Here is a 21590-nt window from a genome sequence, read left to right as displayed (position 1 = left end):
CACCACCCCTCTGATTTGTTCCACCGCCCACGATCTCTCTCCCTCTCGCCACCCTTCTTTCTCTTCCGAGAGGCAGCCAGCTTGTCAATCTGGCTACTTGGTGCGTGGGAAACACGAAGGCACAAATACTGAACTTCCCTTGTGTTGCGATTGCAGATTGCGGCGCACTCCATTGGCTTTCGGGTTTGCCATGCGATTATCTGCTGATGCGCTGGGTTCCCCGCTCCCAGCTAAAACCATGCCCAATGAGGCAGAAAAAGACAGAGGGAATGAGACCGAGAGACAGGCAGGGTGAGTATCGCAGAGAGAGACAGCTGGAGAGAGAGACAGTGAAAGGGAGAGTCAATGAGACACCGTGTGAGAGAAAGTGAGACAGAGGGAAAGAGGTAGAGAGCAAGAAACAGAGAGTGAAAAGGACAGAGATGGACAGATAATGGCAGAGGGTGAGCGAGAGAAAAAAGCAGATAGGGATTCAAAGAGTCACGGAAAAGAGAGAGAAAGAAAGTCAGGGGGAGAGAGGAACAAAGAGAGGGAAACTGAGAAACAGAGCGAGACTGAATGCGATAGAGGGTTTAAGTAAGAGAGAGACTGAAACAGAAACAGAGAAATGGACTGGTACAAACTCAGATTGTCAGATTGGTCGGGTCTGGTATGCAAGTTGGAGGATGTCGGATGTAGTTTTGACAAATATTTATTCAATATTTTAAATTTAAAAAAACAGTTTTTAAACATAACGACAAGACCTGCACTTGCATTTTACTTGTACACTTTCTGATCTCCGTTCAGACCTGTATCTGTGTTTCCCTTTGTATTTCTTGCCCAGTACAAAGTATGTGTCTTTCCCAGTGAGGAGAGGTACCCCGTAATAAATGTCCCAGTGCTGTGTTAATACAAAATGGTGGCCCTGAATAAACACAAAATTGAGGCTTGCAGCTGAAACAAAATCACTGCATTTACATTTAAACAAAATGTCTTTCTCAGTCTGTACCTCGTCTCTGTACTGTACGGTTCATGTGTGTCTCAGTATCAGTTCCTGTACATGTACAGTACACAACGGGTAAAAGGGAGCAATTCATTACCGTCTGGTAATGTACGGCCCTTATGTATCTTAATCTCGGCTCCTGTACTTATACAGCACACAGCGAGTCAAAGGGAACGATTCACTCCCCTCTCTGTACTGTACGGCTCATGTGTGTCTCAGTATCAGTTCTCGTACATGTACAGTACGGAGAGGGTAAAAGGATACGATTCACTCCCGTCTGGTAATGTACGGCCCTTGTGTGTCTCAGTGTCAGCTCCTGTACATGTACAGTACACTGTGGACCAAAGAGAACGATTCACTCCTGTCTCACAATGCACAGCTCATGTGTTTCTCAGTGTCAGCTTATGTAATTGTACAATACACAGATAGAGTAAGATAGAGACAGAGAGTTTGGGAGTGGGTAAAAGGGAACGATTCACTCCCATCTGGTCCGTAAATTTTAAGTCTTTTCTATTTTCCCGTGGAAGTAATCCCGGTATTTAAACTCTTCCCTCATAAGTTTCCCTGCCCTGGCCTCATTCGTGTGAATCTACACTGTGCTCTCTCTATGGCTTTAATGTTGTTTCTATAATGGGGCACAAAAATCGCACATAAAACTATGGAACTACGGATTCAACCAAAAAGAATAACTAATAAAGCTTCATCCTCGTCATCAGTCACAGAGAGCAGCAAAACGGATTATGACCAAAGAGTTAAAGGACAAATAACTAATAAAGCTTCATCCTAGTCACTGTTGTTGATCTCCTATTAGTTAGAGGTCTCCCAAAAGGCTGCCTCATAGTTGTACAAACCGATTTCCGTGCGATGTCTCTACAAAAATGTCGTTATGTGTTCTACAAGTCGGTGTCCACGAGTAGTTGCCAATGTTAATTTATCTCAACAAATAGGTCCATGATATAAATCTTTTCCTGGCATAAGAATATTCGCCCAGAAATTAATTTTGCTAGTACAGTGGACAACTAATGACACATTCCAATGAAAGTCAACAAAAACTTGCTTTCACAGACCGCCTTTAATGTAACAAACATTCCAAATGGGCTTCACGGAGGAGTGAGGAAAATGGACACAAAAGGAATAAGAAGGTATCAGGAGGATTGGCCAAAACCTTGGCCAGAGAGTGTGTTTAAGGAGGGTGTAAAAGGAGGAAAAGTAAATGGAAAGTTGGAGGGGATAAGGTTGGTTTTAAGGGTAGAATTTAGGTGTCTGAAGAACAATATTGGACCCCCGGCCAATGAAGGCGATATTAGGAGGGATATCAAAAGCTTGAAGCAAGAGATGGGTTTCATGGAAGGTCGGAATGAAGGAAAGAAGTTCCCTTTATATACCGCCTTTCAAGACCTCAGGACTTCCCAAAACCGCCAATGAATTAAAAATTGTGAAGTGTAATCACTGTTCTAATGTAAGAAACGCGGCAGCCATTTTGCACACAGCAAGGTCCCACACACTGCAATGAGATAAATGACCAGGAAATCGGTTTCAGTAATGTTGGTTGAGGGATAAATAGCAGCCAGGCCACCGGGGAGAACACCTCATCTGTTTTTTGAATAGTCCCATGGGATCATTTACATCTAACTGAGAGGGAAGATGGGCTCTCGGTTTAACGTGCCACACAAAGGTCGGCACCTCCGACAGTACAGCGCTCTCTCAGTACTGACCCTCTGACATTATAACACTCCCTCCGTACTGCCGCTCTGACATTGCAGCGCTCCCTCAGTACTGACCCTCCAACAGTACCGCACTCCCCCAGTACTACCCCTCTGAAAGTGCAGCAGGCCCTCATTACTGACCCTCCAACAGTATTGCGCTCCCTCAGCACTACGCTGCAGTGTCAGCCTGGATTATGTGTTCAAGTCTCTGGACTGAGTCGTGAACTCACAACTTCTGGCTCAGAGGCGAGAATGCTTCCACTGAGTCACGGCTGACACCTGAAAGGGGGGAGGGGGTGGAGGGGCTTTCTGGAGCGTGAATATGGCTGAAGGGAAAGGAACTGTGGATGCACAGGTGGCCAGAGGTGAAGGAGCAGAATGTTTGGGAGGGATTGTACAGAGATAGTGAGGGGTGAGGCCCTCATGGATTTAAGTGTAAGAAATAATGAAAATAAACTACAGACTTCGGAGGCTGGAATCCATTTCAGGTCAGTAAGGGCTTGAGTGATTGGTGAGGGATTCACCAAAGAGCCAGGGTGGGGATGGAATCAGTTGTAAGGATGGGGGGGTTGTGGGGTCAAAGATCATGACTTCCCATTTATTACTTGAGGAAATTGTGGCTCATCTCAAACAGAATGTGGGTCTGACAACACAAATTCATTGGAAGGGTCAAGAGAGGCGAGTGTTTTGTCAGCGTCCGTCTGAAAGCCGGCCAATGTCTGTGGACGATGTCACCAAAGGGCAGCAGGAAGCGGAGGGAGCCAAGGATTGCAGATTTAGAAACATCAGAGATAACGATGATAGGGTGGGAAGAGAAGCTTCTTCTGGCTCTGATCAGAAAGGTGAGTGGAACCAAGCGAGGGGAGTCCCACCACAAGAGGCCAGTGTCCGACGAATGACGAGTTAACGGGTGGGATTGCTGCATGTGTGGAGATGGGGAGGGGTGGGCCATGGAGGAATTTAAACCCAAAGATGAGATTTTAAATATAATGGATGTGGAACTGGGAGCCAGTGAGTGTCAGTGAAGCCGAGCAGGACCTGGTGCTGGTTGGACACGGACAACAGAGTTTTGGACGAGCTCCTGTTTATGGAAGGCGGAGGTTGGGTGGCCGGTCAGGAGTGTATTGGAGGAATGGAGTCGAGAGAGGACAGAGGCATTGATGAGGGTTTCAATGGCAATGGGCTGAGGAAGGATTGGAGGCGGGTGAGGGAATCAAGGGGCCTTTGTGATGAAGGTCAAATCGGGTCATGAGCTCAGCTCAGTGTTACACGGGACCAATTTTACTGGAGCCGTTAACCAATGTCGAATAAACGGGTAAACATCTGCAGTAAAATAGCGGCACGTTCAGTGTCCGTCCCCTAATATCACCCTCAGTCGTTTCGAGGCTGCAATCCTCAACCTGTCCTTTAACGGTCTCCATGTCAGAGACTAGATATTCAAATTTTAATTGGGAAACTGCAGGAACACGTGGAACTGGTCTGCTTGTGTCCCTGGATTCAGACTAAACTGCGGACGAATCGATAAAATTTATAATTAAATTAGCAGGAGTGAACATGGTCAATACAATTGTATGGAAACTGTAAATGAAGCCGCTCATTATTGCTTTATCAGTGCTGTATGAGCACAGCTTTCAACTTTATTCCCGAGAGAAGTCTGATTAAGATAATGTCTTGAACTTTGAAATGTTTGTGTGATATCACCACATTATTTACATCGGAGTCAAAGTTGCTAATGTAACATGTTTGTTCAAGTAACTATAAGTAATAGCAATGATCAGGGGCATAACCTTGTCAGTAGAGACTTATCCCGTGCATAAATCTGGACTTGTTATAATGGATCAACTCAGGTTGCCTGTTAGAGCTGTGGTTTTCAGGCCAACAGAAGTCACTGCTTCTCTCAGAAATGCATTCTTCATTAATCCGTCAGATAATATTAATTTATTTTCCTGTTCTTGCAGCCGTTGGAGTTCCGGGTAAGCCTTTATATTCACTGCGAATGGTGTAAATCGATGTTAACTCTGCTGATATTTCTTCTCCCTGCATATTTTACACAGCTGAATGATGGAACGTATTAAGTCTCTACTCTTTCATTTTTGTAGGAGCTGCGTTTTATCCGTAATAAACTCGGTATATCCGACCCTGGCATTGTTACTGGCCTATTCTCTGTACTGAATGTATTGTTGAATAATGGTATCTCTTGAACTGCAAAAGGTTCAATCTTGTAGGAGCTGCGTTTTATCCGTAATGAACTCGGTATATCCGACCCTGGCATTGTTACTGGCCTATTCTCTGTACTGAATGTATTGTTGAATAATGGTATCTCTTGAACTTCAAAAGGTTCAATCTTGTAAGAGCTGCATTCTATCCGTAATGGTCTTTGCTTTTCCAACCCTGGCATTGTTATTGGATTATTCTCTGTACTTACTGTATTGCTGAATAATGGCACCTCCTTAGCTTCCAAACGTTCATTATTGTAGGAGTTACATTATATCTGTGATGACATTTTATATCCATTGTTACTGGATTATTCTCTGTAATGAATGTATCGGAATCAGGCGTTAAGAGGTGGTATCAGACCAGGAGGAGCTGTTAACATGTTCCATGTACCATGTTGTGGAACAAACATATGCTGGAATATTAAGATGTTGGCGTTTTATTAATTGGACAGTCCCGGTATTTATCGCTTTACATTATAAATACATGAGAAGGAATCTCAATTATTTTGAGATCTGTCTGAAAGAGGCTTTTGATGCTGTTTATTCCATGATTTGTAGATGATATGAACAGTGTAGGTGAACAGCTGGAGACTTGAAGGATCTTTAGAAACATTAAACTATTTCACAGAGGCTTCACTAACAAACTGAGAATAGGATCGGTGGGACACGGGGCTGGTGAACAGAACTCAGGCGCAGGATGATAGGATTTAATCAGATATGAAAATGGACTTAAGAAAGAGAGTAGAGTGAGTGATTGAGAGGGAAAGGGAGAGGCTCTGGTGTGAATAATTAATCAGAATGAACTGCTGAAACTTCCAGTACAATTAAAAATATAAAATGTGACTTGAAGGAGTTATTATGATGTGGTCAGATTGGGTGAGTTTTTATTGTGGGACTCGCTCCTCATGTTTATATCCCTGTCAGGCCCTGTTTTTGTGAATGTTCCTTGTTTTCTAAATTAACACCAAATATAATTAACATTTATTTTCAGAATATGAATCAGTAATTCCTTGACCCTAATTAATTTTTTGGATACTGTATTTTTAAAGCTCGGCTGAATTCAATAAACAACGTGGTTGAATTAATTAATACTTTCAAATTTAATTTTAATTGAATGTACAAAGTAATTTATTGACCACGTTTTGTACCCATCACAGGTTCCCTGACACCAATAACCACAGTAATGAACTGTTGATTGTGTTAGTTGGAGCCCATGGAATCCAGGGTGCCTTGGCACTTTGGATACAAAACTGGCTTAGTGGCAGAAGGCAGAGGGTGATGGTCGAAGGTTGTTTTTGTGACTGGAAGCCTGTGGCCAGTGGGGTACCACAGGGATCGGTGCTGGGTCCCTTGCTGTTTGTGGTCTACATTAATGACTTGGATATGAATGTAAAAGGTATGATCAGTAAGTTCGCTGATGATACAAAGATTGGTAGGGTGGTAAATAGCGAGGAGGATAGCCTCAGTCTGCAGGACGATATAGATGGGTTGGTCAGATGGGCGGAACAGTGGCAAATGGAATTTAACCCGGAAAAGTGCGAGGTGATGCACTTTGGAGGGACTAACAAGGCAAGGGAATACACAATGAATGGGAGGACCCTAGGCAAGACAGAGGGTCAGAGGGATCTTGGTGTGCAAGTTCACAGATCCCTGAAGGCGGCGGAACAGGTAGATAAGGTGGTAAAGAAGGCATATGGGATACTTGCCTTTATTAGCCGAGGCATAGAATATAAGAGCAAGGAGGTTATGATGGAGCTGTATAAAACACTGGTTAGGCCACAGCTGGAGTACTGTGTGCAGTTCTGGTCGCCGCACTACAGGAAGGATGTGATCGCTTTGGAGAGGGTGCAGAGGAGATTCACCAGGATGTTACCAGGGCTGGAGAGCTTCAGCTATGAAGAGAGACTGGGAAGATTGGGTTTGTTTTCCTTGGAGCAGAGGAGGCTGAGGGGGGACATGATTGAGGTGTACAAAATTATGAGGGGCACAGATAGGATGGATACTAAGGAGCTTTTTCCCTTCGTTGAGGGTTCTATAACAAGGGGACATAGATTCAAGGTAAAAGGCGGGAGGTTTAGAGGGGATTTGAGAAAGAACTTTTTCACTCAGAGGGTGGTTGGAGTCTGGAACTCACTGTCTGAAAGGGTTGTGGAGGCAGGAACCCTCACAACATTCAAGAAGCATTTGGATGAGCACTTGAAATGCCATAGCATACAAGGCTACGGAACAAATGCTGGAATATGGGATTAGAGTAGACAGGGCTGATGGCCGGCGCGGACACGATGGGCCGAAGGACCTCTATCCGTGCTGTATAACTCTATGACTCTATGACTCTATGGATTGTGTTATTGGGACCTATAGATTAGATTCCCTCTAACACTCTGCTGCAGTCTCTCCCTGTGAATCCCAGCCTCTCCTCCCATTGCATTGAATCCTCTGTCTCCTCATCCCTTGCTTCATTTTGTCCGCTTTCCCAAACCATCTGCTCCTGACTCCCCTCCAGCTCCTGCATGTCCTTTTCCTTGTCTCCTTTCCAATCTCACTCACTGGCTCAGTCTCCAGCTTTCTTTCCCGTTTGCAGCCTGCCTCGTCAGCTTTCTTAACCCTGAGCAATAAACCAGCTGCACCTCCCCCCGTCCCCTTCCCCCCGTTCTCCGTCCTCTCACGTTCCCTACACTTCGCTCTCTTTCCTCTCCTTCTGGAACTCAAATCCGGCTTTAATTCCGCTGGATTCCGAGTGTGTAAAACCCATTCTCCCTTCCCCACCGGCACTGCGCTCTCACTCAGCCCTTCCAGTGGATCCGGTGCTCACTTTATTCACTTTCTTTATTCATCTTCCAATTCATTATTGATCATTGTGTTTAAAAACATCTCTCTGTCTGAAAGCGCTGCCCAGGTCAATCAATCACTTTCCACCCTTCGACGTAGCAACAAAGCTGGAAATCTGACTGCAGATCCTCGCAAACTGCTGCTTTGTCTCCGGGTCTGATCAGTAATTTCTCTGCTTCATTTTCTCTCTCTTACAGTTAACTTGGTGGCGATTGTGATCCTGTCCCGAGGAAAGTGCGGTCTCTCCAAATGTATCAGTCGCTACCTGGTGGGAATGGCAGTGGCCGATCTCATGGTCGTTATCGTTGATGTGATATTGGTGCGGATTAAGGTGATTTATCTCCCATTGTCATTCCTGGACATTACGCCCGTGTGTAGTTTTATTAAGTTCTTGAGTTATGCAGCCACGGTGGTTTCTGTTTGGCTCACAGTGGCTTTTACCTTTGATCGATTTGTGGCCATTTGTTTTGAGAAGCTGAAAACTAAATATTGCACCGAGAGAACGGCGGCTGTGGTTCTGGGAACAGTGAGTGTGCTGGGCTGTTTCGAGAGTCTCCCCTGGTACTTTACATATAAACCTCGATATGTAATTTATAATGTTCCCTGGCGTTGTGTGACTAAAGCCAGCTTCTTTGCTTCCCCCAAGTGGGCCGCATTTGACATGTTTCATCTCATTTTAACCCCTTGTGTCCCGTTCTGTCTGATTTTGCTGCTCAATATTCTGACGGTCAGGCGTATTTTAGTGTCCAGTCGAGTCCGCAAGGGACTCCGGGGCCGCAGCAATGGAGAGAATCACAAGGACCCAGAGATGGAAAACCGAAAGAAATCCATCATTTTACTCTTCAGTATATCGGGCAGTTTTATACTGTTATGGATGACACATGTTGCATTCTATATTTATGGACGAATTACAGACATTCAGTATTATTATTCCTACTCTGACCCTCGTTATATCACAGAACAGACATCAGTTATGCTGCAGCTTCTCAGTTCCTGCACAAACACGTGTATTTATGTCCTGACCCAGACCAAATTCAGGGAGGAGCTGATGAACGCGATGAAATATCCATTCAATCTAATTGTTAAATTAATGAAATCATAGAAAGAGCTGAAGGGTTTAAAGCACTGGAATAAATCCCATTTCATCCTCCATTCCCTACACTTCCCAGGGGACGGAAAGTACATTTTATATTAACAGCACAGAGCCATGACATGACCTAAAATCTGGTTCTGATTTCATATTTATTGATAATCTGACCTATTGAGGCGGGATTTGCTCTGCGGACGACACATGAATTGTTGCTCGAAATGGCGGCATTGAAGAGTTCTGCTGGACTTCATCTCAATGGCCGCCCTGCAAAAAGGGCAAACCTGCCAATCAAAGGAGCTGCTGTGGGCCCGATCAGAATGTGTATGCTCCAGATAAAGGGAGAGAGAGAGGGAGGGTGACAGAGAGAGAGAGACACAGAGAGAGACAGACGCAGAAAGACAGAAACAGCGACAGAGGCGGAGACGGAGGAAGAGACAGAGATAGATCGAGAAAAACGAAGTATGAAAGAGAGCGAAAACCAGAAGGGCAGAGATGGAGACCAAAAGGGAAATTGAAATTTGTAGGTGGTGCCGAATCCTTCCAAGTATAATCAGTGTAATATCCCTCCTATATAGATTTCTCCTTCTATAATGCGGGCTCTAAATTACCCCTGACTAATATCCCGTATGCTTTTCAATGAGCCTTATCAATCTGTCATGCGATCTTTAATGGTTTGTGTACCTAAACCCCGGGTCTCTGTGTTCATACACCCCCATCAAAACTGTACCCTTTAGTTTAGATTGCTTCTCCTCATTCTTCCATCCAAAATGCACCAATTCACAATTATCTGCATTAAATTTCATCTGCCACGTTTCTGCCCATTTCACCAGTCTGTCTATATCCTCCTGAAATCTGCTACTATTCTACATTGTGCAGAAGTATCCCTGTAGGATATTCACCGCTGCTTCTGGAGAGTGTTTAGGTGCCTCTGTTCTTCAGCGTGCTTGGGTGAGAGAGCATGAGAGAGATAGAAAGTGAGTGAACGAGAGAGAGTGAGAGAGGAAGAGTGAGTGACGGAGTGGAAGAGAGAGATTAAGTGAGAGAGAGTTTGAGATTGAGCGAGTCAGTGGAAGATAACGTAGGAACATAAGAGCTTAGAAACAGGAGCAGGTGCAGGTCATACGGTCCCTCGAGCCTGCTCCGTCGTTCAATCAGATTATGGATGATCTTCGAGCTCAACTCCACTTTTATCTCCGATCCCCATATCCCTTGATTCCCTTAGAGTTCAAAACTCTATCGATCTCAGCCTTGAATATATTCAACGACTCAGCATCCACAGCCCTAAGGGGTAGATAATTCCAAAGATTCACAAGCCTCTGAGTGAAGAAATTCCTCCTCATCTTATCCTGCGACTGTGCTTCCTGGTTCTCGATTCTCTAGCCAGGGAATCAACCTCTCAGCATCTACATTGTCAAGCTTCTCATAATTTTATATGTTTCATCGAGATCACCGCTCATTCTTCTAAACCCCAGAGAGTATCCGCCCATTCTATTCAACCTCTCCTCATAATACAATCCTCCCATCCCAGGAATTAATCTAGTGACCCTTCGTTGCACCGCCTCTAAGGCAATTATATCCTTCCTTAGATAAGGAGACCAAAACTGTATATAGTACTCCAAGTGAGGTTTCACCAAAGCCCGCTACAATTGTAGTAAGAGTGAGTGAGTGAGCGAATGAGTGAATTTGATAGGAAGAGAGGCATGGAAAGTAAGAGGCACAGTTACACAAGGAGACAAACATACTAATACAAGCAGACAGAAAGGGTGATTGAGAGAATGGCAGAGTCAAAATCAGAAACCGATATAGAGAGAGAGAGATCAGGGAAGACAGAGATTGAAAGGAGAAGGACGGAAAATACAAAATAATAGAGTGACTGAGGAGGAGAAAGGTAAAGATAGGGAAAAAATATGAGACCACGAGAAAGACATGAAGTCAGATTGAGATATAGATGGACAAACACACAGAGATAGTTAGAAGAAAAGACAGAAAGGGAAAAGAAAGAAGTGAAGAGACAGAGAGAAGACAGAAAGTGGGCCTGAGGAAAGAAGTGAGATGGAGAGAGACAAAAATAAAAATAGAAAGTAAGACACGGAGAGAGAACACAAGGACAAAAGAAATGTAACGATTAAAAAGACAGAGAAAATTAAGACAGATTCACATAAAAGGGAGGGAGTGTGTGTGAGCGAGAGATAGAAACTAAGAGGGGTAGAGACAGTTACTCAGAGACGGAGAGCATTAAAGTGAGTTGTTAAGACAGGAGAGAAAATTAAAGAGAGGAAGAAAGCAGTTATGTAAATATATATAGATATTTATAGATATTAATATCTATATATATTTATTTATATATATACACACAGAGGGAAAGAGCGAGAAAGCAGACATGGATGGAAGGAGAGCGTGACACTGACAAAGAATTACAAAGTCATAGAAGCGGAAAGATAAATAGGCAGAAGAAATCAATTCAAAATATCTAGAGACTGAGAGAGAGGCGGAGCAGGAAAGTGGCAGACATAAAAAGACAATTAGAGAAAGAGAGAAAGAGGAATAGAAAGCCGTGAGAAAAATAGAAAACAGGAGAGAGGGGGAGAAACATAAAGTGTGAAGCAGAGATAGAAAGAAATGGAATGAAATACAGAAACAGATGGAAAGAAGTGTTCGAGAAATCAACTGGAAACAGAAAGAAAGAAGTCGACAGAAGCAGAGTTGGAGAGATCGAGAAAGAAACAGAATGAAACAAAGACAGTTGAAAAGGGGAGGAGGAAGAAAGAGATAGAGAGAAAGAAAAGGGAAAAGTAGAAACAAAGACAGAGATAAACAGAGGCAAACAGAAAGAGAGAGAAGGATACGGAGACAAAGGTGGAAAGACAAAAAGACGGATGAAATTAGGAGAGAGACAGCGAGCGATGGGGCTAGGGAGGCAAATGCAAAATACAGAGAAGGCAGAGATAGAAGACAGGCAGCGACATAGAGACAGAGAGACGCGCGTAGAAAAAAGCCAAGAGTAACAGATAGAAAAATATAGAGACATGAACAGCGACAGCGAGGTGAAAGTTAAAGTAGAAGTGGAAATAACAAAATAGAAAAACATACAGAAAAAAGAAGAGATAAATAATATACACAGAAAACAATGAAAGATGGACAAACATATAAAGTGAAAGGAGGGTAGAGAGGGTGACAATAGAACATAAATAAAAACATTAAATAACCAAACAAGCTGTATAACCTGGAGTGTGTGAGAGTTCTGACTAGCAGAACAGCAGCAGATGGAGCAGGCCAGACAGTTCATGTTTGTTCCGGGGTAACACTCTTGTGGATTTAATTTTGACATTTCTAAAAATGATTCCGGAAGACTGCACAATAAAGCCCCTCAGTCTTGTGTACCTGACCCTGACCATTACTTACTGCAGGAGTGTCCCCACTGCTCTGTGTAGTAAAAATTCTTTTGATAAACGAAAGTCTGATATTAATTCGGCTTCAGCATGTCTGAAGGGAAAAGACTGTCAAAAGATGGAAGGATTGTTAGAAAGATTGTTAACGACACAGTGTAAACAATCACACAGCAGACGATAAATAACAATAGCGACAAGAACGATGCCAGGACGGCTCGATGTCGTTTGAACACCTGCCGACTTAACCTGGTTGCGTTGTGGAAACTGAAAGAAAATAAATGAAGTGTCAATCAATCGTGGGCTGTATTTGTAGAAACCTTTTGTTGACAAGCCACCGTCCCAGAGGTGTGGTTCTGTGTTAAAAAAAAAGGTCTTTAAAGGCTGGGCAGAAGTTGAGTGGGGCGAGACACAGATCCACCACGACTGCTTCAACCTCACCCTCGCTTCCTGGCGGCACCACCTCACCTGGGATCTTCCTGACTGCTGGCCACCTCCCAGTTCATGCCTCGATGCAGGTTAACAGATTGTCTTTGAATCAGATGACCTGGTTACAAGAGAGAGCCGTGTTACACTACAATGGTCTCCATCTTCCCGGTAAGCTTGAGCCAACCATAAGGAGATAATTTTCGTTATTGGTTTAGTCTAAGATAGACATTTGATTTCCAAACGGATATGTATTTTGGTAATTCAGAGTGTGTTGTTTTATTGTTGTTAAATCGAATGCTATCGAGCATAAACCCAAGATGTTGTTCAAATTCTAAAGTCAATTTTATAGTGTATTAATGATAAATGATTGTTTTTTTTAATAAAGCTATAGTTTGTGTTTGAAGTTTCTTTAGGATGAAAAGCCCATAACATTAAACCTTGGAGATAAAAAGCATTGCCCCAAATTATAATGTAAATTAACTTTGCCCCTTTTTTCTCCTCCATCTGGACCATATGTAACATTCCCAGTGAGCTGCTGGATTCTGTAATAAATCACAATGTACTCTTACCCCTTCTGCTGTGTTACTAAATTGGACAGGGCCCCGCAGCATTTTCCTGCTGTGTTACTGTTACAAATACGGTTATTGTTTCAGATTGAAGAAAAATATGAATATGGAGAAATTACCAGAATCCTAGATCCGATTGAGATTGAGTCCAATTTTACTCTGATTTATTTAATAGGAGCTAGAATTGCATTCTCTACATGAAATGGCTAATTTGACCTTTCCTCCGAATGTCTGGTCTGTCCTTCTCCATAAGCATTACATGGAAATAACCAAATATTAATTGATTATGTTTTTGGAGAAGTTCACATGGTAGTTTAATTACCACACTGCAAAGCTGTCTTTCTTTTAAACACTGGCTAATGCCATTCTCACTCAGTTTGTATCTTTAATTATAGTGCAACAGTGATTTGACAGGAACAGCAAATGAACCCTCTCTGTGTCTCACCATAACAAGCTTTAACTGAAATGTGTGTTTTGTTCATGTATAATATGAGACAATTTTGCATGGTTATAAACATCATACAGTTGACACGTAAGACATGTTGTCTCCAAACTAGATTTAATGTTTACACAAACCCTTTATTGCTTCATTTAATTGCATTAAACTGACACCTTCTTAATTTTCCTTCTCTGTGGAATCCTAACAACCTCTATCACACAGAATTCATTCTCGTAATACATTAATACTGACTTTTATATTCTTAACGCATTTTTCTTATATTACACACTGTGCTCCACATGGGTACAGAGATTTAAATATAAAACAAATCTCCGCCGGAAGGGAATAGGGGAAACATGGAGAGACGGTCTGAAACTGGGGGACAAACATAAACTTAAAGACAAAAATCACCAAAGGAAGGAAAAAAAGGAAATAACATACAGAGAGAGCCTGAAACTGGTCACGAACACTTCAGGAGAGAGAATGGGAATAACCTGCAGAGAGGGCCTGAAACTGGTCACGGACACCTCAGGAGGGAGAGTGGGAATAACCTGCAGAGAGGGAATGAATTAAGGAATGAACAGAGATTGAGAATGAAAATCACCCAGGAAGAAGAGAGCGAATAAATTAGTATAAGGATCTGATACTTGGAAATGACAAAGATTTAAATCTAAAATTGTGTTCGAGAGTGACACAAGGATAAACACAGCGATAGGGTCTGAAAGTGGGAATACTAATTTCAATAGCAAAATCACGATAGCAGGGAGAGAGGGAAAACATGAAGAAAGGGGCAAATATTGGGAATAAACAAGGACTTAAATATATAAATCACCTCAGGGAGCAGATGTGAAATAACAGAGTGTAGGGGACTGAAAGTGGAGATATGAAGAGAATTATATATAAATATCACCTCGGAAGGGAGAACATACGAACATAAGAATTGCTGGACATAAAATGAGTACGGTCCATCTTGTTCGATACAATGATAACGGAGTTGGTGATTAATCTTAACAATCGATCTCCATCAAAGGTGTAGATTGTGACATGTTGCGATAGTGTAAAACGGGTGAGAGTAAATCGATAGTTCCTGTTACAACTCTCCAATTTTTATTTCATTGAAGTCAATGGAAATAAAATGGGGAGAGATGTAAAACCAGCTGTGGATTCGCTATTACCGTTTTTCACTATCGCACAAGGTCACAATCTACCCCAATGAGTCTACAGCAGACAAAGACATGAGCTGTGGAAAGCTTCGTGAACCTTAGGGCATAAATTGGTCTCCAGCAGACCCAGACATGAACTGTGGAAAACTTTTTGAACCTTAAGGTATAAATTGGTCTTGGGCAGTAGTATAAAACGGACGGCACCAATCAGCAGCCCCTTCTACAATCAGCCCGATGTCCTTTTCCATTGAAGTCAATTGATGGGAAAATCAGACGAACAACAAAACGGGGTGCTGTTGCACTAACGCACATTTTGCACTGTCGCTCATTTTGCAATATCACTCATTTTTCACCATCGCTCATGTTGCACTATCACTCATTTTGCACTCTCACTCATTTTACGCCATCACTCATTTTTCACCATCGCTCATTCTGCATCACTGCCGAAGACCGATTTTATCCCCAGTTTTTTTCAGATAGCATTGAATTCTGTAATTCATCCGGAGAAACAGTGTGCGATGGGATATCTTGCGATTGGGTTTACAGTCCGCCAGAGGGAAGCTTGTGATGGAATAATTTCATTCCGAAAGTGCTGTTGATGCCAGGGCTCATTCCAGGAACGGGCGCTCCGAGCGATGAGCGCCACTCTCGGGGAGAGCCGATCTATAAACCGCAAGGCCGCAGCTATTTATTTTCTACCCACTAATTTAAACCGGCTGAACACAGAAGAAACCCGTCTGTGGGCCAGAGATTTATCCACCCCGCTACTCGACTTCGATCAGGGCGCAGCACAGGCGGTAGTGGATTGGCCGCCTATCATACATCCAACTCAATTCTCCTTTCCACTGAATTCACGGGGTGTAAAACGGGCGGCCGATTAGCTACCGCCTGTAATTCCGCCCCGCCGAAGTTATATTCATCCATGATAATCCATAGGGCGCAGCCACCAGCCTCCGATTTGATTCGGGGCACTCAGCAGGATCACTGAACATCTGTCAAGCAGCCCAAAGTTTCAAGTCACTTTCCACATTTCGAATAGTCAGACACTTTATCCCTGTACCAATACACTGTTTATTTCTGGGTTCCTCAAATTGAGTCTGCGGAATATAACATATTACTTTTACCCCTATTATCAATGTAACGCAAACTATCTTCACTCGAGCCATTCCGTGTCAGGTCCAACACAGCAACAGCAATGGAACTTGGGCTGATGGGATGTTGATGCGCTTGCAGGAACTGTTTCTTCTCTCATCTCACTTATCCATGCAATGCCTACTGGGTTTAGTCCAGAAACACACACTGGAACGAAACTAGAAACGACGCCATCAGAAACAGTGAAATCTGCAACGGTTCCATGCAGGTCACTGGTGCTGGGATTGGGCTCGGTTGGGCTAAAGGTCAGAGTGAGACAGATCAAATTGTTACAATGAAGCTGTGAAAGCCCTGGAATAAGCGGTCATGGCTGCCACTCCCCAAGTAACGAACTCCCTTCGATTCTCCATCAGATCCCTTGCGGCTGCATGAATCACCTTGACTGCCATATTGTCCAGGTTGCTCTGCATGGCCTTACATATCTCCTGTGTTGTCTTACAAATGCGGATCTTGAACTCCCCCAAATGAACGGCCATCTCCAGAATGTGGGAGGTGACTGTCTCCACGGCCTGCACATTAGGTCTGTGCTACCAAGCCTTAGTTCTGTTGAAGACTGCGGTCCTGGGATCTGGGGCTTTGGGCTCTTCAGCCAAAGGCAGTTATTTCTCGGCCTCGCCAGGGGATGAACATAGAATTATTTCCAGCTCCTCCTGCTCATTGGTGCTCGGTGCTTCACCCTGTGATATACCCTCAGTCTCACTATAGACATCCTCTCGAGAAGGGGGCATCTGGGCTAGTAATGGAAACGGTGAATCTGGTGCCGCAAAAGATGCTTCGGAGTTACGAAGCTTACTGTCATATCTTTACTTCTTTAAATGGTGTGAGACCTTACAATTAACAACAACTTGCATTTATATAGCGCCTTTAACGTAATGAAACCCCCCAAGTCGCTTCACAGGAGCGTTAGCAGATAAAATCAGAGGACAGCATGTTGGTGACTGGTTGGTGAGTAATACATTTGTTTTGCTCTCTAAGCTCGGGGAGTGGGTTAAGAAGAAATCTATAACTTGCTAATATTGTATTAAATTAATAACTTAAATTAGATAAATAAATTAATTCAAAATAACCAAAAATAAACCGAGTGAATTAATTATATAAAGACTTTAATGAGGCAAATAAATAAAACAAGGTTCTATAGAGAAGCCAAGGCAGGTGGTGTGCTATAACTGTAACATGTGGGAGTTTGTGGAAAACAACTTGATCCCAGGCAATACCATCTGCAGTAAATGTCTGCAACTCGCAGAACTTCGGCTCAGACTTGTCCAGCTGGAGTCTGAGCTGCAGTCATTGTGATGCATCAGGGAGCGGGAAGAGTTATGTGGACACTTTTGATTCAGGAAGCAGTCACACCCCTTTGGTTAGGTACTAGTTTAGATTTGGTCAGTGGTCAGGGACAGGTGGATGTGACTGCGAGTCATGGAGGTAAGGGAACCCCAGATGCAGTGCTGGAGGCGCCTCAGCCTTTGCCCTTGTCTAACAGGTGCAAGATACGGATGTGAACGAAAATATGCAGGGAGGATGGACAAATTGACCATGGAACCATGATAGAGGAGGCCATTCAAGTGGGGGGAGCGAAAAGGAATGTTGTACTATTAGGAGGTAGTATAGTCAGGGAAATAGATACTGTTCTCTGCAGCTGCGATCGGGAGTCCCTAAGGATGTGTTGCCTGCCTCGTGCCAGGGTTAAGGATATCTATTTGCGGCTGGAGAAGAACGTGAGCAGGATGGGGAGGATCCAGTTGTCGTGGTCCATATAGGAACCAATGACATAGGTCGAACTAGGAATGAGGTTCTGCTGAGGGCATTTGAGGAGCTAGGGTCCGAATTAAAATGCAGAACCTGAAAGGTAATAATCTCTGGAATACTACCTGAACAAATTGCTTCCGGACAAAGAGAATAGATGGTTAAATGTGTGGCTGAAAGAGTGGTGTGGGAAGCAGGGTTTTCAATTCATGGGACACTGACACTGGTGCTGGGAAGAGAGGGAGCTGTTGAATTGGTACAAGTTCCACTTAAACCAGGCTTGGGACCAGTGTCCTGGCGAAACAAATTGCTAGGTAGGTAGACAGGACTTGAAACACGTAAGGGGGGTGGGGGTGGGGTGGGGGTTAGGTAAAGATAAGTTTATAAGTCTAAATAAAACAGTCACGGCTGTGGAGTAGATTAGCGATTTGGGTAAAAGCATGCAGAGTGTGTCAAGAAGGGACAGAGTGTTTAACAAAGGTTTTCGGGCATTTGTGACTAAGGTCACATCACGGAAAATTTGTAAAAAGTTAGAATTAAAGGCTCTATATCTGAATGCACGACGAATTCGTAACATGATAGATAATTAATGGGGCAAATAGAGATAAATGGGTTTGATCTAGTAGCCATTATTAAGACGTGGTTGCAGGGTGACCAAGGTTTGGAATTAAATATTGCAGGCTACTTGACGTTTAGAAAAGATAGGCAAAATGGAAAAGGAGGAGTGGTAGACTTGATAATAAAGGATGAAATAAGGACAGTAGTGAGAAAGGATCTTAGCTCAGAAATTCAATATGGGTGGAGCTAAGAAATAAAAAGGTGCAGAAAACACAGGTGTCCCCCTCACAGTAGTTATTGTGTTGGACAGAGTATGAACCAGGAAATGAGAGGAGTATATAACAAGGTTAATTCAATAATCATGGGGGACTTTAATCTTCATACATACTGTGCAAACCAAATTGGCAATGATAGTTTGGATGACGAGTTCATGGAATACATTAAAAGAAAGGCTTAAAATGTTGCCAAAAAAGAGTAGTAAGCGTGAGGATTGGGAGGGTTTTACAAGTCAGCAATGGCCAAGAAATCGATATTGAGAAGTATGTAAAAAGGAAGTGATTAGCGAAAGTAAACGTCGGTCCCTTAGATCCAGAGATAGGAGAAATTATAATGCGGAGTAAGGAAATGGCAGAGACGTTACACAAATATTTTGTATATGTTTTCACAGCAGAAGACACAAAACATACCGGAAATAGTGAGGAACCAAGGGGCTAATGAGTGTGAGGAACTTAAAGTAATTAAGATTAGTAAAGAAAAAGTACTGGAGAAATTAATGGGACTAAAACCTAACAAATCCCCCGGACCTGATGGCCTACAGCCTAGGAGTTTAAAATAGGTGGCTGCAGAGATAGTGGTGTTGATCTTCTAGAATTCCCTAGAACCTAGAACGTTCCCCGTAGATTGGAGAGTATTCAAGAAAGGAGGGAGAGAGAAAACAGTTAACCTAACATCAGTAGTAGGGAAAATGGTAGAATTTATTCTAAAGGACTTAGTAGTAGGGCACTTAAAAATTATAATAAGATTTGGCAGAGTCAACACGGATTTATGAAAGGCAAATCGTATTTGACAAATCTATTAGAGTTCTATGAGGGTGTAACTAGCAGGGTAGATAAGGGGGAACCAGAGGAGGTAGTATATTTGGATTTTCAAAAGACATTCGATAAGGTGTCACACAAGAGGTTGTTATGCAAAATTAGGGCTCAGAGATTGGAAGTAATATATTTGTATGGATTGAGGATTGGTTAATGGGCCGAAAAGAGGGATAAGGAATAAACGGGTTATTTTCGGGTGGCAGGTTATAACTAGTGGGGTGATGCAAGGTTCAGTGTTTGGGCCTCAGCTGTTTACAATCTATATCAATGACTTAGATGAGGGGACCGAGTGTAATGTATCCAAATTTGCTGACGATACAAAGCTAGGTGGGAAGGTAAGCTGTGAGGAGGACGCAAAGACTTTGCAAAGGGATATCGACAGTTTAAGTGAGCGGGCAAGAAGGTGGCAGATGGAGTATACTGTGGGGAAATGTGAGGTTATTCACTTTGGTAGGAAAAATAGAAAAACGGAGTATTTTTTAAATGATGAGAAACTATTAAGTGTTGTCAGAGGGATTTGGGTGGTCCTTGCACACGTAACACAGAAAGTTAACATGCAGTTACAGCAAACAATTACGAAGGCAAATGGTATGTTAGCCTTTATTGCAAGGCGGTTGGAGTGTGAGAGTAACTAGGTCTTGCTACAGGAACGTAGAGATGACGTCGAGAGAGAGACAGAGAGAACAGAACGCCTGGCCAGCATCAGCTCTCCTTTTCGGGTATTATCTTTTATATTCTGTGACCACTCAGGGAGTGTCAGAGAAACCTAGTGTGTGCGTTTAGATCCTATTTTGGGTATAAAACTGTATGATCTGGTGCAAACTGCATGTCTATATTTAACCAGACGTATAAGCTATATGTATATGATCTAACGACGTGAATAAAGCGAATTGAGAGTTAAGAGAGAATTGACTCTGCTCCTCTTTGTACTAAGCCAATAACTGTAACCGGTGACCTCCGGTCAACACCATAATGGGGCCCAAAAATGCACACTATATTCTGGAGCTACGGGCTTTGACAAAAGAGTATAAGTAATAAATGTTAATCCTAGTCACCAGTCCCAGGGAGCAGTAAAATGGGTTATAATCAAAGAGGAAAAAGACAAATAACTGATAAAGCTTCATCCTACTCAGTGTTGCTGGCCTCCTATTAGATAGAGGACTCCCTAAAGCCTGCCTCAGAGTTGTACAAACCTATTTCAGTGCGATGTCTGTATATAAGCCGAGTTATGTGGTTCTAAAAAAGCGGTGTCCACGAATAGTTGACAACGTTAATTTATTTCAACAAGTCCGTCTATGACATAAATCTCTTTCTTGTACAAGAATATGATCCCAGATATTACATTTGCTCATAAAATGGGCAACTAATGAACACGTTCCAATGAAAGTTAACAACAACTTGCTCGCACAGATCGCCTTTCATGCAATCAACATTCCCGGGCGATTCATGGAGGAGTGAGGGGAAAACAGGCACAAAAGGAATAAGAAGATATCAGGAGGACTGGCGAAAACCTTGGTCAAAGAGTGGGTTGAAGGAGGATTTAAAAGGAGGAAAAATAAATGGGGAGTCGGAGGGGATAGGATTGATATTCAAGAGGAGAATTCAGATGTCTGATGGACAAAAATGGACGCCTGGCCAAAGAAGGAGATATTAGGAGGGATGACAAAAGCTTGAAGCAAGAGATGGGTTTCATAGGAGGTCCGAAAGAAGGAAAGAACTTGCCTTTATATAGAGCCTTTCAAGATCTCAGAACGTCCCAAACAGTCAACGAAGTACATTGTGAAGTGTGGTCAGCGTGATAATGTAGGAAACGCGGCAGCCATTTTGCAAACAGCGAGCTCTCACACACTGCAATGAGATAAATGATCAGAAAATCGGTTTTAATAATTTTGGTTGTGGGAAAATTATTGGCCAGGACACTGGGGAGAACTCCCTGCACTTTTTTGAATAGTGCCATGGGATCTTTTACTTATACCTGAGAGGGGACCTCAGTTAATGTGTCATCCGAAAGTCAGCACCTCCTACAGCGCATCACTGCATTAGTACTACCCCTCCGACAGTGCAGTGCTCCCTCAGTACTGACCCTTCTACAGTACAGTGCCCCCTCAGTACTGACCCTCCGATGGTGCAGGTCTCCCTCAGTCCTGACGCTCCAACGGTGCAGCACTCCCTCAGCACTGCATTGCAATGTCAGCCGGGACTATGTGTTCAAGCCTGTGGAGTGGAACTTGAACTGACAA

The 21590-nt window shown here is 43.1% G+C and overlaps 1 protein-coding gene across 1 annotated transcript; it reads left to right on the top strand.

Moving 5' to 3' along the window:
- The first annotated feature begins 4591 nt into the window (after positions 1-4591).
- Positions 4592-8835, top strand: LOC137331551 (probable G-protein coupled receptor 139). The gene is made up of 2 exons (XM_067995419.1): positions 4592-4661; positions 7931-8835. Exons 1-2 carry the CDS (start codon positions 4592-4594, stop codon positions 8833-8835), a joined length of 975 nt encoding a protein of 324 aa, XP_067851520.1.
- The last annotated feature ends 12755 nt before the right edge of the window (positions 8836-21590 follow it).

The sequence above is a fragment of the Heptranchias perlo genome, chromosome 2 (genome assembly GCF_035084215.1).
Source record: "Heptranchias perlo isolate sHepPer1 chromosome 2, sHepPer1.hap1, whole genome shotgun sequence".
Taxonomy (NCBI): Eukaryota; Metazoa; Chordata; class Chondrichthyes; order Hexanchiformes; family Hexanchidae; genus Heptranchias; species Heptranchias perlo.
This window is presented reverse-complemented; position numbering and strand designations above follow the sequence as displayed.